At 35.2% G+C, this 18984-nt stretch overlaps 1 protein-coding gene across 1 annotated transcript in view; it reads right to left on the bottom strand.

The window, feature by feature from the left end:
* The window catches only part of LOC150080150 (uncharacterized), a 121938-nt gene that overhangs the window by 4376 nt on the left and 98578 nt on the right, over window positions 1-18984 (bottom strand). Inside the window, exons 6-7 of the mRNA XM_090380630.1 lie at window positions 15237-15557; window positions 4439-4531 (exon numbers count right to left, since the gene is read on the bottom strand). Of these exons, the coding sequence (XP_090236756.1) occupies window positions 4439-4531; window positions 15237-15557 (414 nt within the window). The remainder of the gene's footprint in view (window positions 1-4438; window positions 4532-15236; window positions 15558-18984) is intronic.

Here is an 18984-nt window from a genome sequence, read left to right on the forward strand (position 1 = left end):
ACAACTTCAAAAGACATCAGATCATACTGCATGATGGGAGGTTGGGGGAAGTTGTCAGAGCTTTGCTCCGGAGACTAAATGTGGGTTCAACCGCTTCATGCCTCCAATAAGCAAAGTGGTGGTACTGCACCGGTTGATGAGTCATCTAGTAATGCCTGGTAAAAGAGGAGTGGCACTTTGCCATGTGATGTGGGTGCCATACCTTGACTCCCGCTTATGTTGGCTCACACCTGGGTGGTCACCTCCCATATACTTTTTTGGCAGAAACAAAAATTAATACTGAAATGTATTTACAAGTGATGTCATATAATCATTCTTGATAGGAGAATGCAGATATTTTAAAAAAAAAAAGAAAAAAAAATTAAAGTTAAGCAGAATAAATTAAAAGGTAGGTAAACTATCTTAAAAGTATTTGTAGTACAGAATTTTTGGATTATAAAATAATATTCATTCTGAGCAGCAGTGGAGCATGAAGAAGTTACTTATGAGTAAAATGGGATAAAGATTGGTTCTGATAAAGAGCGAACTGAGCAACTAATATGCCATGTATGTAAATCACATGGTTTCAAAGTAAGGGTTATGTATCTTTCTTAATGTACACCAGTATTTCAATAAAGTTTCACTCTAGAAAAAAATTTAATTTGAATTTAAATAAAATATAACTACTTTAGCATTAGTTGAGGCATATGATACAAGAAAGCGAGCTTATATAGCATCAACCAAAAAAAACCAACCCTTCCCATTTCACCCATCTGGTCACTCCAAATGTTTGTCTAGTTCAGCCTTAAATTTATTTAAGCTATTAACTTCCACAACAACAGATGGAAGTCTGTTCCAGCAATCAACTGCCCACTGGCTAGAGACAAACTTCCACACATCTATTCTGTAACTGTCTTTCCTCAATTTGAATCTATATCCCATTAGGTTCTTAATCTGAGCAAGCAGAAGTATCCCATCGGTATTGAGCTTGCTCAAACCATTCAAGACCTTATACACCTCAATCAGATCACTTTACAGGTACCTAGTCTCCAGATGCTGCAACTTGCAGAGCTTAAACCTTTCTTGGCAAGAGCACCCCTTTGTTCCTCTCACCAATTTTGTTTCCCTTCTCTGTACTTGTTCTAGCAACTCTACATCCTTCCTAAAATGATCTCCAGACCTTTATGCAATACTCAAGGTGTGGCCTGACCATTGCCATATAAATGGATAATCACCTCCTTGACCTGCTCTGGCAGCCGGTCTGCACTGCTCAGAGAACTTCATATCTGACTGCACAATTACCCCCAGGTCTTTGTCATTCACAATTCCCTGAGTGTAGTACCACACAGTTGGTACTGTTTCTCTTGGGTTACTGCTACCCATATGCAGTACTTTGCAACTGTCAATGTTAAACTTCAGTTGCCACTCCTCAACCCATCTGCCTAACTTTTCTAGATCCCGTTGCAGTAGCATACTGTCTTTACAGTCATTAACAACCCTGCCAACCTTTGTATTATCGGCAAACTAGGACATTAAGTCTGATATACTTTCATTGATATCATTGATAAATACACAAAACAACAATGGGCTCAGCACCGAACCCTGGGGGACTCCACTAATAACATTAGTCCACGTAGAGCAGTGTCCATTTATTACCACTCTCTGCCGTCTCCCACTCAACCATCCCTTTATCCATTGCAGCAACTTGCCCTTAATGCCATACTGCTCCAATTTGTAAAGCAGTCTTCCATGTGCAACAGTATCAAAAGCTTTCCTGAAATTCAAGTATATGATATCAAAATTATTTTCTGCATCCAGTTCCTTTGTGACCACATCATAGTATCCAAGCAAATTAGTCAGACAAGACTTCCCCTTAACAATCCATGCTCTGTTTGAATTTAAGTAAATCTCACATCAGTACACTGTGATCACTGTAACCTAGTGGCTCCTTTATCTGCAAATTCTTAATCCATGAATAATCACTGCTGATAATCAGATCAGGAGTATTACTCCCTCTGGTTGCCCCTCGAACATGTTGCTGCAGAAAACAATACTCCAATAAATCCACAAAAGTCTTGCTAGCATGTGAGTGACCAACCCACAAGTTCCAGTTAATATCTGGAAAGTTAAAATGTTCCATTACAAGACATTCTGATTTACTGGCCCACTATTTTTCTCTGCACAATTGTTCGTTGTACTCATCAGTGTTATTAGGCCTATAACACAATTCTCTCATTTTCCCTTTCCCAGTGGTTATGGCACACCAAACTGACTCAACATTGCACTGTCCACCCATATCAACTGGATGCATTTCCTTAGATTTTGTGTTTCTTAACTAACAGCATAACCCCTCCTCCCTTTCTGTACACATTGTACTCCCCAAATTCCAATTCTGCACTGCTTATATCTGTGATTCCATCATTCTTCCTCTTGCTCAGAATAATCACATGAGAGGGCATAAATTCAGATTGAGGAAAGGGCAGAGATAGGATAGATGTGCGGAAATTTGCCTTTAGCCAGTGGGTAGTTGGTTGGTGGAACAGACTTCCATTCCTTGTTGTGGAAGTTGATAGTTTAAATAAATTTAAGGCTCAGCTGTACAGGTATTTTGAACAAACGGGGGGGGGGGATGGAAGTGTTTTTTTTTTTTTTTTTTTTGGCTGATGCTGCATAAGCTTACGTTCTTGCATCATATGCCTCTACTAATGCTAACTTGCAGATTTTTTTCAACACTGACCTGTACTTGTTAAGTAAATTTTCAGATCTTATTCTTAAGATCATTAGTGCCAACGTACACAACAATATTACCTTTTGTGCCCTTAAAAGATATCTGCTCTACAACATCATCAACTTTTGCCCATGGTAGACATAGCCTGGTCCTGTTCCACCTATCCTTTTTGCATAATATATTCATGTCTCCCTGACCACAGAGTCACTGACAATAACTAGTTCCTGTGAGACCAATGCATTCTGCCTTGGAGATTGCCACTGTTTTGCCTGATGTATAGGAGTGAGCTCTGACATTGAGTTGGGCAGCTGAGAGCTTGATGGGCCCCTCGTATTAATTTCTTCGAGGGCATCTACCTTACACCTCAAACTCTCATAGACGCCTATGAGAAAGGTGAGTTTGCACCTAATTTCTTCACATTCTCTGCATCTAGCACACACAAAGACATCCTCCTTGGCTAGATCATGTCCTGTTCTAGACAGGTCTGCAAACATTTCACATTTTTGCACATTTTTTTTAGACTGTGATGCACTGGAGAATCGTCTCCTTTGGTTCTCCCCAGGGCCACAGCACTACCGCTACTTTGTGCTCATTGCTTTGTTGCTCTAGTCTGGGTCATGATTCTGTTTAAGTACAATTTAATTAACAATGAAATTTAATAAGATTAATATAAATTTTTAATTGATTAATTAATAACACTATACTAATGTAACAGATTTCTAATATAGTGCTACTTATTTTGCTATCTAGTTTTACATTAAATCTTACTCTATCAAGTTCAGGATATAGGTTACGCTATTCCGTATTGTATAACAAAGGCAGCAATTTATGACAAGTAAAATCTATGGATACTAAATATTAAACTTTCAAACTTGCTATCTAAATTCAAAATAAACCAAGAAGCTTGTCTAGGACTATAAAGCTACTTATAGAAAATAATTTAATATTACAATTAAGTCAATAAAATGGCTAAATATAAATAAACTTTAATCCGCTATTTGACAAATTAATTATGGCAATCATTCTCATCAAAGGGTTTTTTTTTTTTTTTTTCGGAGAGGCATTCTGTAAGGAATCAGTACAGAATTTACATACAATGAAAAAAAAAATGTTTAGTATAATGGCACCATTCAAAGATACTAAAGGTAGCAGCAAAATGGTCCAAGTGAATAGCTAATGCTATTCAGCAGTAGCTATTACCATTTCTTTAGGAGAGGGAGGAAATTTTTTAAAAATTATTCTTTGTTTTGTTTAAATTGAACGTGCTCTAGGAAGAGGTAAAGTTTGCTAATAGGAAGTAAAATTAGGACAGAAATAACAGCCAAGAATTTTGAAATAATTAGCAGGAGGAAAGGAAAAAGTATATGATTGAGGGCTATAAAGTTTATATTTGGGTTATCTGGGAGTGAGTATGAACTTCATAGTTTTCAACCGTGTACTCCTCATTTTCCTTCTACTAATATTTAAGCATTCAGGAGTGTCAATTTATTTTCTATCTTAATTTCATCTCTTGTTGGCAAAAATTGCATACCACTGCCTTTGACTGCAGCATATAACATTTACACTAAACAAATAATAGTGAATATCTATCTACTTAAAGCTGTCTACACAGCATAACACAAGTTTCTTTTTATAGTCTTACTCTATAACTGAAAACACTCAACAACAGAAAATATGAAAAGGCTAATACACCTCAATTAAAAGATATGTATGTGTGTAGTCTAAACTCACCTGGATTTAGCAGGAAATAGCAGAAAACCACAGCAGTAACTACAATTATCAACGAAACTGCTAATGTTACGAGCACTGGTATTAATGGGAAAGCTATAAAGAAATAGAATAAAGAAATTAGTTATGATATAAAGCAAATCTCTGAAATTTATGAACTAGTGTACAAAAGCTAAGGTATGACTGTTTTTTAAATGCAAGTTCATAGATATTCTGATATAATCTGAAATGATAAACAGGATACAATTTTATCCTGAATATGCCAATCTGGAGGTTACAAAAAAATAGCATAACGGCACCATTCATTTCTAATCAAATACAGCACCAAAAACATTTCATTAGGTTTTTCGCTTTCTATAGAATGCAACACAAACATAAGCAAGTTTAAGATTGGCAGTTAGGCTATTGGCAAAATAGTTGCAAGCCTTGAAATTGTTGATTTTGTCACATTTAAGGCTAAAGCCTTAAATGTGATATTCAATAAGTTGATGCAGTCTGTGCATAGAATAATGTTTCTCACACTTTAAGGTATCATCAGCAAAACTATGAAATAGGATTTACAGTAATTGAAAGTCATTAACACATTTTATCAATTCTAAGACATTTTTTCACATTTTAACATCTCTAAAATTGTGGCATGTCTTACAATCAATGGTATCAAACAATCGTTGCATCTACATTCACACATGAGGAAGGGGAATGCTATGATTTTGTAATAACTGAGAGGAAAGTGGAGGAGAAATTGTTGAGGATAAACATAAAAAAGGCACCCGGGGTGGATGGGATCTAACCAGTTATATTAAAGGAGGCAGCAAAGGAAGTAAGCAAATCCTTAGCCATAATTATGAGAGCTTCTTTGGACTCAGGGGAGGTACCCATAGACTGGAGATGTGCAAATGTGACCCCAATTCAAAAAGGAGGATCAAAGGCTGACATAAGTAATTATAGACCTGTGAGTTTAACTTCTGTTCCAGGAAAATGAATGGAGGCACTGGTTAAAGAAGCACTGCAGGATCATCTAGACAAGACTTCGGTTATAGCTTGGACACAGCATGGTTTTGTTAAGGGAAAGTCTTGCCTGACCAATCTGATTGGATACTATGATGCAGTCACAAAAGAACTGGATGCAGGGAATAACTTTGATATTATATATTTGGATCTTAGAAAGGCTTTTGATATTGTTGCACATGGAAGACTGCTGCACAAATTGGAGCAGTGTGGCATTGGAGGCAAATTGCTGCTTTGGATAAAGGGATGGTTGAGGGGGAGAAGACAGAGAGTGGTAATCAATGGACACTGCTCATCATGGACTAATGTTATTAGTGGAGTCCCTCAGAGTTTAGTATTGGGTCCATTGTTGTTTTCTGTATTTATAAATGATATTGATGATGGTATATCAAGCTTAATGTCCAAGTTTGCAGACGATACAAGGTTGGCAGGGTTGTTAAGGACACTACTGATGCTATGCTGCTAGTAAATGTCAGGATCTGGAAAGGTTGAGCAGATGGGCTGAGACGTGGCAAATGAAGTTTAACATTGACAAATGTAAAGTACTACATATGGGAAACAGTAACCCCAGAGCAACGTATCAACTCTGTGGTACTACACTGACAGTGGTAGAGAATGAAAAGGACCTGGGGGTAATTGTGCAGGCAGATATGAAGTTTTCTGAGCAGTGCAGATGGGCTGCAAGAGTAGCTCATGGTGTCTTGTCAATGATATACAGGAAATTTTCTAGCAGGGATAAGGAGGTGATTATTCCTTGTATAAGGCAATGGTCATGCCACACCTTGAGTACTGTATACAGGTCTGGAGGCCTCATTTCAAGAAGGATGTAGAGCTGCTGGAATGAGTACAGAGAAGGGCAACAAGATTAGGAATAGAACAAAGGGTTGCTCTTATGAAGAAAGGCTTAAGTTTTGCAAATTACAGTGTCTGGAGACTAGGCACTGGTGAGGTGATTTGATAGAGGTGTATAAAGCCTTGAATGGTTTGAGTATGCTCAATGCCAATGGGATTCTTTCTCTTGCTCAGAATAATCACCTGAGAGGGCATAAATTCAAATTGAGGAAGGATAGATGTGTGGAAATTTGCCTTTAGCCAGCGGGTAGTTGGTTGGTGGAACAGACTTCCATCCCTTGTTGTGGAAGTTGATAGCCTAAATAAATTTAAGGCTCAGCTGGACAGGTATTTTGAACGAACAGAGGGGTCAAATGGGAGTGTGTTTTTTTTTTTTTTTTTTTTTTTTGGCTGATGCTGCATAAGCTTGCTTTCTTGCATCATATGCTAATGCTAATGTTGTCAAAAGAAAGTAGATCACCAGGAATGTGGGAGTACCTGCACAAGCATGTGCATATCTGTTCGTCCTGTTGTCACTTCAACTGGATTATGTTCATTGGTGCTAGTAAATGTGAAACTAAAATTTGGGCCCCTAATAGCCGCCATTTAAAATGTGAGATTTGTGAAGGTAATTGTGCAGTCAGATTTGAAGTTTTCTGGGAAGTGCAGATAAGCTGCCAGAGCAGCTCACGGGGGGGGGGGTCTCATCAATGATATACAGGAATTTTGTTAGCAGGGATAAGGAGGTGATTATCCCTTTTCATAAGGTAATGGTCAGGTTACACCTTGAGTACTGCATATAGGTCTGGTGGCCTAAATTTTTTTAGGAATGATATAGAGCTGCTGGAATGAGTACAGAGAATGGCAATGAGATTGGTGAGGGGAACAAAGGGTTGTTCTTACCTAGAAAGATTTAAGTGCTGCAAATTGCAGCATCCGGAGACTAGGAATCTGCAAGGTGATCTGACTGAGGTGTATAAGGCCTTAAATGGTTTGAGGTAATTGTACTGATGGGGTTCTTCCTCTTGCTCAGATCACGCACTTGAGGGCGCATAAATTCAAATTGAGGAAAGACAGTTGTAGAACAGATGTGTGGAAATTTGCCTTTAGCCAGCGGGTGGTTGATTGCTGGAACAAACTTCCATTTGTTGTGGAAGTTTGATAGCTTCCTTAAATAAATTCAAGGAAGAAGTGGACAAATGTTTGGAGAAAATGGATGGGTGAAATGGGAAGTTTTTTTTTTTTTCTTTGCTGATGCTGTATAAGCTTGCATCATAAAGCAAGCATCTACTAATGCTAATGTCACTATGACGCTGCATCAAAACAAAAAACTTATTGTGCATGCAGAAGTGTAGAAACAGAGCAGTAGGGCTACAATTTGATATTAGTGAAGCAAGTATTCACCGATTGGAGAAATGACTGAAACTCCATATTTTCTTCCAAAACAACCAAGTGCTTTAGGGGACCAAAGAAAGGAATATACCCACAAATAGATGAAGCTGTATTACGTTTTGTTACTGGGATACATAAAAAAAGGGATTGCCTATTACACATCAAGCAATGCAACTGCAGGCAGCAAAAATTCTGAAATCCATCAGAATAGATGAAAAAAAATTTCAAAACAAAAAACACAAAAGGCTAGTGTGACCAATTCATGTGTCATGAAGGACTATCATTAAGGCAACTGAATACTGATTTGTCAAAAACTTCCTGCTGACATTCAACAGCAGCTGCTTAACTTCCAGCAACACACAATTCAATTAAGGAGAAAATGACACTGATTTTAGTAACATTGGAAATGCTGATGAAACCCCAGTATTCTTTGATATGCCTTGAAATTATACTATTGATGCTAAAGAAATCAAGATTATAAGTAGGTGTTACGAAAAGCAGCATATCAACTATGACGCTATGCATAACTGCTGATAGCCAAAGGTTGCTGCCATATATAATTTTAGACTGCAAAACAATACCAAAGAATGAGATCTTCCCCAAAGATGTTATTGTGCTTGTAAAAAAAAAAAAAAAAAATGGATGACTAGCTAAAAGTAGTCTGGAATAGATGTCTGGGTGCTCTACATAACTAATCTATTATGTTAGTGTTAGTTCTTGATGCATTTTGCGAACATTTATGTGAACAGTTGTTAAGCTGGGTCAAAAAAAAAAGTGTAGTGACTTGGTTGCTCTTCCTGGTGGCATGACTAACCAATTACAACCCCTTGATGTTTCAGTCAAAAAACATTTAAGGACTATTTCAGGAAGGAATAAGAGTCCTGTTTGTTGACTGGAAACCTTCTAGTAAGATAAAATGCCAGCATCAGAATGTGCAGAACAAATGTCAGCAGCTTGGAAGAAAATCCTGGAGACAATAATGGAGAACTCCTTTAGAAAATGTTGCATCACCAACACCTTAGATGGCACAGAGGACGATACTGAGTGGGAAAATGCAGACAGAGTTGAAAAGTGATTCAGAAGAATCAGACAATGTGGAAGAACTCTGATGATACAAAAGCAAATGAAGTATATAATATATGATAAAATGTCAGTAAATTGTATTCTGTAGAAATAAATTTTTTTGGTCAATTTATTTTAGCATTTCATTTTTTCCTTGTTAGAGGTACGAAAATAATAATGCATCTTACAAATGATGGCATCTTAGAATTGAACTGAGAAGTTAGAAGATAGCCATCTACTATCACCTGCAGCAAGTGGGCGATGGCTGGTTAGTTGGTTATTGGAAGTTTAATGGTGCATCAGCATCTAAGGCTATCATGCGCCAAGTGGGCGATGGCAGTTGGCTGTCTGATTGAGACTGTTTTTTTGCAATTGGGTAGTCAGTTTTCTCAGAAACTACTTGTTTTTTGCAGTTGGGTGGTAGCCAGTTTTCTAAGAGAAAAAACTGGCTACCCAACTGCAACAAACAGATGGCATTGTGTAAGGTAGAAAGACCTGTCATGCCAAATATAATCAAAAGCCATGAGATTAAGTGCAACTGCCTGAGTTTCATTAAATGTTTCCATCGAAGTTGTCCAAAGATAAGTAACATATATGTTTGAAGATAACAGACTCAAAACCTATGTTAGTATTATGTTAATTTCCAAATTGGAAATATGTACATAATGGAGTCAAATGTTTTGTGGTATTTTCTTACCACTTCTTCAGTGACTGCAAAGACAATAACTGAGGGTTGTTATTATAGAATTCTTAAAATTTTTTACTAGAATTAAATAGCATATTTTAAAAGCTTTAGTAAATCAAACTTATATCTAATTCAAGGAATTTTGTTTTAAGCTTAAATATAGTAAATAACAATAATATATAAACATTTACCAGCTCTCTCTGCAATATCACCATCAACAAAAGATCACCTCAGTTACAAGAACTTGTTGATTTGTTTATGGGTGAAACATATACAGTCCATTCCAGTTATTTGGGACACATCGGGACTAGTGCATTTTGGCCCGATTAAGCGGCTGCCCCAATTATCCGAAATTTCACGTAAATAGTTAAAAATACAATGTACCCTCTCCTTACAATTAGTTCACTGTACAATCAAATCACGTTACGACGAACTCACCATAGTAAAGTACCATTCACTATACGATGTGTAGTAAGCGCCGGTCATTGTGATCACGTTTATGAATTGAATTTTAATTCTATTAAACAGCGATTCTAATTAGAGAAAATAGGAGGAATATTATCCACAGGCTATAAAAGTAAAGATATATTAAGCACAAATTTACCCTTTATTACCTTACCAATTAAAAAATTAAATGATACGTGAAAATTAGAAGAATATACGTGATAATCGGAATAATTAATACATACAGTAATATGTACATACGAACTAGTTGACATTTCTGTTCACTGACATTTGTGGGTGGAGTTAAAATTTAAAAAACAGTAAAAAGATAAACAATCAATAACAAAGAACATGGCACACACAAATTGCAAGTAACACGATATACGCAAGTGAGAACGGAGTAACAAGTTACAAAGCTTTAAAAATAGGAATGAAGAGATCTGAAAATTAATTTTTTTATATGATTGAAGATTTTGTGGAAGTGGAAACACATTTCACTATAATAACCCACAGAATTCCAGCTGTCAGTATTATCGCAAATTCAGTAAGATCGTGTTTACTGTCCGTTTATGATAGATTTCACTAACAGAAAAGCCCAATAAACAGGTGACTGCTAATTGTTTTTACTGTTTTATGGTTGTGACCTCCAGAATTTCGACTGAACCACGTGGTACCATCGGAGACAATTGTAGGGTAATCTCCAGTGCTGCGGTCTCCTGCCCCGATTAAACGGCATGCTGTCCCAATTAAGCAAAGTAAACCCTGGCTATTTTCTCGATTGGTTTCTGTTTTTTAAGATTTCTCCCAAATAAACGGCTGCCCCGATTAACCGGTGGCCCAAATAACCGGAATCCACTGTATATACTGTGGTTTACATAATCTTGTTACTAAGTGGTTTGGTAGAAAAGATTATCCCTTACTCTTTTCCATCAAAGCACCTGGTAATGAAATTAAGTAAACCACAGTGTATATATGTTTCACTCATAAATAAATCAACCAGCTCTTGTGACTGAAGCAATCTTTTGTGATGGTTGCAAAGACAGCTGGTAAGTGTTTATGTATTATTGTTATTTACTATACAAAAATCAATCTTAAAACAAAATTCTTCTAATGAGATCTAATTTTGATTTACTAAAATTTTTAAACTACTATTTAATTCTACTAAATTTTTTTAAGAATTCCATATTAATCCACATAAGAATTCCCCTAGTTAATGTCTTTGCAGTCACTGAAGAAGTGGTAAGAAAATACCACAAAATGTTTGACCCCATTATGCACATATTTCCAATTTGGAAATAAACATAATACCAAAATAGGTTTTGAGTGCTTTATTATCTTCAAACAATACAATTTACCCACACATCATGCTGCTCAAGGAATACCATGAGTAACACATCAATATATTACCAATGGATCAACATTGATGGAATCCATACTAGTAATCCTTGATTAAAAGGGAGGTTTAGAGATAGCAGCTGATGGATTTCTCCATTATTTTGGAACAAATAGAGGTAAGTGCAGTGGGACAATAACTGGAAGAGAAGGATTTATCACCCTTTTTAGGAACTGGCTGGGTATGAGAAAATTTCCAGGTAGAAGGAAAAACACCAATCGAATAAGTCTAAAAAGGCAACACAAAACAGTAGAAAGCTCAGAAACACAGGTTTTGAAACTTAGTGGAGAAATGCTATCGGGATCTTGGGCTTTCTTGACATTAAGATTGTTCAGAATTCTAATAAACTTCTGTCAGGAGGCATTGCAATGGAGTGTGTTTGATATGGCAGGATATGATTTACCAAGATTGCAATACAAAAGTTAGAAGAAAAGAAAGATATGGAGGGCTCAATCATCATTTGGATAAATGATGATCTCTTCTTTACTCCTAGCTTCTTCAGAATATGAATTATTTTATAACTGTCATGAGCTTTAGTGTAGATAGAAATTAAGCTGGAGATTTAAATAAAAGCCATTTGCAATATGCAATGTTTATTTTTAGATATATACTATCCTTCAACATATATCGGGTTGCCTCACCCCATAGAAAGCAATGATTAATTCCAGACATCACATGACAGGTATGTAACAGTCATGGTTATAAAACAGAATATAAAAGGCATACACCCAGTGACAAGCAGATAATATGAAAGGGATGAGAAAAGGACCAGATTGTGAAGAGATCCAGGAAGACAGGTGATAGTACTCGGAGGCATGTCCATTTGACATAACAAAAAGAGTAGGATGCTCAAAATCAACCGTTGGAAATGTACGCCAGCAGGCAGGGACATATTCAGAGGGGGCATATGCCCCTTCCCTTAACCATGTGTTTCTTATCTTGAAATTCTTTAGCACATTTATTGCAAAACCACGATTCAGATCAAGGACAAGAGTTTACAACAGAATGAGGAATAAAGAATTTAAGCCCTAAAAGTCATTTCAATGGCATGATTTCAGCAAACATTGGGATGAAAATGCTTAAAGTAGTTCAACCAAGAGAGGAATAGAAAATATTTTTATTAAAATAGAAATTCTATTTTCTAAAAAAACCAGAAAATTCTCTTCCAAAAGAGGAACATAAATTATACACATCATCCTATTTTTCACATTCTTGTAATTCCAAATGACCCAATGCTGAGAATGGTATGGGGGGGGGGCTTCACTGGAGAAAAAATAACTTCAAGTTCTGATCTGAAGAACCTAGAGGTACTATGAAGTAAGTTTTTTTTTTTTTTATATATAAAATCACTGTAGGATTCACTGGGACTCTGTAATCAATTGCAGTATTTTTGTATGTGAAGACTTTCATATTTTTATGCTGTTGCAATGTAAAATGATACCTCAGATTATAAAAATAAATGCTATTAAGGACTTCCTTGTAAAATGACTATACTAGTAATCTGCATCACTTTTTTGTGTTGTGTGTAAATTGACCAATGGTCATTTTACACATAACCTTGTTTTGTTGTTGGTTTTTAGGCATATCAGTAACTTAGACAATACAAACACCATTGTCTGTTGAAGTTGTGCACACTGAAAATTCAGAATATTCAAGGGAAAAATCTTATTTTGTATTTATTTGCTCGTACTGAACACTGACATTAAAAAAAGGAATAGAATTTGTACCTGCAAAATTTAATGGCACTTACGCCAGAAAGTAGAACAAGACGAAACTTAAAGTAAGACTTTCCCATTTTTTGTCCTGTTCTGTTTATGAGGCTGGAATGATTTAAACTGGCTAATAAATACAATGGTCTTAATGCCTACAGCAGAATGAACTTCATGTTACTACAAGTCGCCTGGGTATTGCACCACTTTTAAACAAATGACATTACCAAAAAGGTACTACCTTGAATAAGTAACACTTCACCAGTGGAGAAGACTACTGTTACTTATCCTCCGCAGATACCACCACACAGACGGCATTGTTCCGAAGCTTACTAACTTCTTATCAGTCTGTGGGCAGAACCCTGGAGGTGCAACAGTGGCAACCCAGTTATGAAGTATAACTCCACAATATGAGAGATGCTTGATGGTGTGCAGTAGTATAGACTATAGAGTATTTTAGAACAAGAGTCTCAAGCTATGTGGTAGAATAACTAACATATAGATCAGTGTAATAGCATCGGCTTAATTTGTAGCCATCTACCAAAGTAGTACTACGAATTAAACTGATGCTATTCACTAACCTATATGTTAGTTATTCTACCACGTAGCATGAGGCTCTTGCCCTAAAATACTCTCTAGTCTATACACTATCAGGCATCTCTCATATTGTGGAGTTATACTTCACAACTGGGTTGTCACTACTGCAACACCAGGGTACCTGCCCACCCACCGATGAGAAGCCAATAAGCTTTGAAATGGTACCGTCTAGGTTGTGATATCCACCGAGAATGAGTAACAGTAGTCTTCCCCACTGGTGAAGTGTTACTTATTCGAGGTAGTACAATATCATGGCAACCAGTTGTGAAGGTATTCACAATATGAGATAAAATGAGAATGATGCCAAATTAACTACTATGGATTAAACTCATTCTATTGCATTATTCTACTCCGTAGCACGAGGCTATTGCCCTAAAATACCCTATAATCTATATTACTAAAATGTTAATTTGTCATTTAAAAAAGATGAGACACTGCTACAACAGCCACTTCAGGGCTGTTGAGCAGTGTCATCCCTCATCAGACAGCAGGTGATCTCTATGGCAATTCCAAAACAAACAGTTGTAATGCTGAATTACAATGAACGCTGAATTACAATGAAGTTGTTCAATAAGAGCTGCAATGTATTACTTTCTATAAATTTGAAAAGGCCAAAACTACATGACAATTTTAACAATTTTATATATAATTTTGAAAATGAAACTCTTTAGTTTACCCTAGTTATACATGATCACTATTTTCTTTATATTCACATACTTGGTAAATTAAGTTAAAAATTATTTGTTCTCACTTAAAAAAATTAACTGAATTTGTTTCACTTATTTGACTTGATCTTTTCCTTTAGAAACCCCGTAATACTTATTGAATATGATGAAAGTGTGGATTTGCAATATACTAACTGTTAAAAAAAAAAGTCAATTTTCTGTTCTGTTTTTACTGATTTGTGACTGGAAAACTAATTTTTGAAACCATTTCATGTTTCCAAAAGAAATCAGAAATTCTCTGATAATTCCATTCCAGCTGTAAAAGGCATGAAGAGTTTGTAAAAATTTTTGTTCTACTATTGATGGAAACAGTATTGAATTACATTCTAAACAATAGGAAATAGCATTGCTTTTTGTCATTATTTTTAGTCAAGTTTATCAAAATATGGAATTTGTCTTTGATTTCTATTTTAGTTTGGAAAAAAAGTTTCCAGTGAGAAATATCTAATTGCAACAACACTCTAAGCCTCTACACGTGATGTGAAAATCAGTCCCTGCAATGGTTTAAATTACAAAAAGGCATTTTTTTTTAAAAAGTAATTCCTCCTTTATGATATTTTAGGATGCTAATGGCATTACTGAATAGAAAGGAGAAAAAAGAGAGAAATATTTATAAATGGCCACACTATAAGTCTCTAATTTTACAGTAAAATAGGCTCCTGCTCAACCACTAGCATCACAAATTTTGGACAACTGCTAACATAAAGAAAAAAAATCCATACTGATAATCATAATTTCAAACATGTGTAACAGATAAACACTTATTATGTAATGAATGCTGCATACTGCTTTATCATGTTTATCAAAAGCATCACATCAACACATAACTAGATGAAAAAACTCAAAATATGCATGTGTTGCAGTAGCACAGGTAATCAAAAGCACAAATGCTCACAGCACCTTAGTGCTTCAGAACTAATATTATATTTAGTTAACAAAAAAATCTGAAACTTACTCTTTAGTGGTTGTATGATGTTAAACTGCATAGATTTTGTCAGTGAACAGTTTAAATGAGGCAAATTACTGTTCGCTTCAACAGTAACGTAGTATATTCCATTGTCAATATTTTCAAAGGCTAAAGAAAGCATCTTATTTTGGTGAGGTAATATCTTGCTTTTAATTGGTTTGAAGGAGTTGTCATCCACAACTGATACCCTATAACTGGAAATATTTAAATAAAGTGGAGCTGGTAAAAACTTCACTTCTATCCTGTTGTATGGTAGGCCACCAACATATACCATAACAAGTCCTTTCCAATCACAAATATTTCTGGCATCTGCAAAAAGTAAAAACCTTAACTTTGGTATTACTGTCACAACTAAATAATGTAACATCATAGTTACAACTAACAGTAGAAGGGATATAGATCAGAGCGAAATAAAATTAATAGTGAATGTATCAACATATACAGCAATTGGAAAATTAATTCATTAAACAGCAAATTCCATTATATGGAGGTGCATCATCCATTTATGGTAACACACACTTTAACATTCTTGTGTGCTTTGTGCATTGAAAGAGGAAAAAAAAAAAACTTCTATTAACTGTTATATATATATCAATGCGAATTTTAGTATTCCTCAAATATGGTATTCACTTTCAATCTGCATTGTTATTTTTTAGCTAGAAAAGTGCAGATGTAAAAAAAAAATTTTGCAACTATACTTGAGTTTTGTTTTTCCTTTTATTTTGTCCATTTCATTTCCCCAAGATTTGGTCAGGGAATCTCTGAATAAAAAGACTATTATTACCAAAGATATTATGTACTATAACTAAAATCCAATATAGCATCAGAATAAAGAATAAAAGTATAATGTGTAATTATGCACTTCATTTTTTTTATTCAAAAATACATACTGTGTACCACTTTTGCATTTTTTCTTTATTTTGGTGCTCTTGCAAAAGGCTTCAGAACTAGTACTGTAAGAATGCACTATATGCAAGAGCCAGGAAAAATTATTCCATTATACAGGGTGGTCCATAATAAGTAAGGAAACATATTTGACTGTAAGTAACAACATAATTTAAATTTATATTTTAATTAATGGTAGTGCAATAGAAAGGGCATACATAAACTTAAAGAAACAAAAATGTTTACATCTGTTCCATATGGCCATCATCTTAGTCTTCATAAAATTGTAATCCTTTGGGTAACGAGTGATACACAGCTGCACACATTCTTCAGAAATATTCTCAAATTCTCTAATTGTTGACTGAAGATGCAGCAGGGACTCATGCTTATTATTAAATACTTTATCCTTTACAAATCCCCACAAAAAAGTATCACAGGGTGTTAAATCTAGGGAGTGGGCATTCAAAGGCACTCAGTTGTCTGATCCACTGACCCGAGAAGTCAATATTTTCCTGTGATCTTTTCATCTAAGAATTTCCACTTTTTTGAACAGTAAGCTGGTGCTAAAAAAGCAATGCCAAAAACTGATTTTGGACTGCATTAATGAAACAATTTCATCCTTTAGCAATCTCAGATGGCTTTCTCCTATCAAAATTCCTTCAAAGAAAAAGGTCCAAGAACACACCCCTATCTCCAAATTCCAACCAGGAGTGTTTAAATTCTTGTTAAATAAATGGGGGTTGTTAAGAGAGTAATGAACACAGTTATGGTGATTAACAATTCCATTCAGTTTAAATGTGGCTTAATCACTCCACAAAACATAGTCAATGATAACTGTGTTTGTAACACTCGTGTCCAAAAGCCATTACATAAATTCCAATCTTCTATAGGTCATCCCCATTAAAACTTTCTAGCAACATGGGACAATAAACCTTGTATTTAAGTTCCTTTATGATTATATTCAAGCTTGTTTTAGCTATTTTAAGTTCCAAACTTTGCTTTTTTTGAGATTTTTTCAGACTTACATATCTGGTTACCAGTAGGTAGGCTGGTAATCCAAGTTTTGGTGGTGGAGGAACCTAAACAGGTCAACGGCAGCAAATGCAGCTTCGGTTAGGGGACGCTACTACCAATATCAGGGAAAGCAACAGGAAACTGCCCTGTAAAGTAAACATATCCCAAGAAACCCAGTGACGAGTGAGCAAGACAAGACTGACAGAACTGGAAAAGACAAAAGTGGAGACAGCTCATCAGAGGAACTGACCAGTCACAAGACTGAATTACTAGACAATGATGATTTTGAGATACAAGGTCTACTGGGTTTTGGTAGATTGTGTACTGTTCCCACTTCAAGCTTCTTGAAAATCTGTTTGATGGTCTTTATTGTGGGTGCTTTATGTTCAAAAAACTTCTTGAACTGGTGCGCAACTTCTGCAGCATTTTCATATTTTGCATTCCACTTTACAATTTTAATCTTCTCCTTTGTTGTATGGGTCATGCTACTTTTCTTATGTTCAAATTATTCTGAAACAATTAAAAAAAAAAAAAAAAAAAAGATTATACACTATTTTTTTTTTACGATAACTTGTGCATATTTACATCAGCAGTTATTAAAAATAGCTTCCTTACTTATGTACCGCTTTGTATAATGCTCTGGTTAGGCCACACCTTGAATGTTGCATAAACAGTGTGGTCAGAATTTACAGTCTTATTTTGCCCAATTTTGAATAATGTGCCCTTATACGTTATAATAAAAATATCTTATTCTATACATAAAAATTAAAATAAATATCTTATTAATAAATAAAAATATCTTATTCTATGCATAAAAATTAAAATAATGTGCTTTATGTTTGACATGTAAAATTTTTTTTGACCACATGGTCAAAAAAAAAAAAAAAAAAAAGTTTACAAAAACATTTAACATTTTAATCTGCTTTTTATGTTCATGTGTTTATTTCTTAATTTACAGGTTACCCGTATTTTTTTTTTTTTTTTTACTGTACTATACAGGTAACTTTCGGATAAAATTTTTAAAATTTATCTGCATAAAATAAGCTAAAAAACTGAAATTGTTAAATTGGTGATGGTGTTATAGTAATACATCCCCCCTCCCACAAAATTTTATGTATTTCTATGGGATACTGAGTCTTAAATTGCACAAATCTTCATTTAAGTGTATGTTCCAAGAATGCAACCATGCATAAATCATGGGTTGCATTGTAGAAGCAATATTCCAGATATTGACAGGATACAAAGAGCAACAAGGTTGGTGAACGGCATAAAGGAGTATGCTTAAGAAGAGGGACTTGTTCTGTGCATGAATGAGTGTTTGGAAACCAAGCATCATGGAGCAGGGGATAGAAGGGGTGACCTAATCAAGGTGCTTAAGGTTTTAAAAGATACTGAATAAACAGACAAATCTGAAGGCGTCGTTACACTTAGTTACATGACATACACAAAAGAACATAAATTTAAGCTGAGAGGAGATAGCTGTAGAAGTCCAAAAATTTTTATTTAGTCAAAGTGACTAAAGGAAAATTTTTGTGCTAGAATAAACTCCCACTCACTCTTTGCAAAGGGTGGAACTTTATCTAAATTAAAGATGGATCATGCAAATACTTGAAATCAATAAATAAATGAGGTGAGGGAAGGTGACATCTGTTATATATATATAGTATGAATCAGAGCTGTAATACTCAATATGTTCTACGTTGATAATAATATTAGTAAAATAATAAGAGGAGTTTACCTCAATATAGAACGTAGAACACTTCCGTATGATACCCTCCAGAAATTAAAACGGAAAAAACGAAAAAAATCGACAACTTACCGGTACATTAAAGTAAAA

The sequence above is a fragment of the Mastigoproctus giganteus genome, chromosome 9 (assembly GCF_048544385.1).
Source record: "Mastigoproctus giganteus isolate SK-2022 chromosome 9, ASM4854438v1, whole genome shotgun sequence".
Lineage (NCBI taxonomy): Eukaryota > Metazoa > Arthropoda > Arachnida > Uropygi > Thelyphonidae > Mastigoproctus > Mastigoproctus giganteus.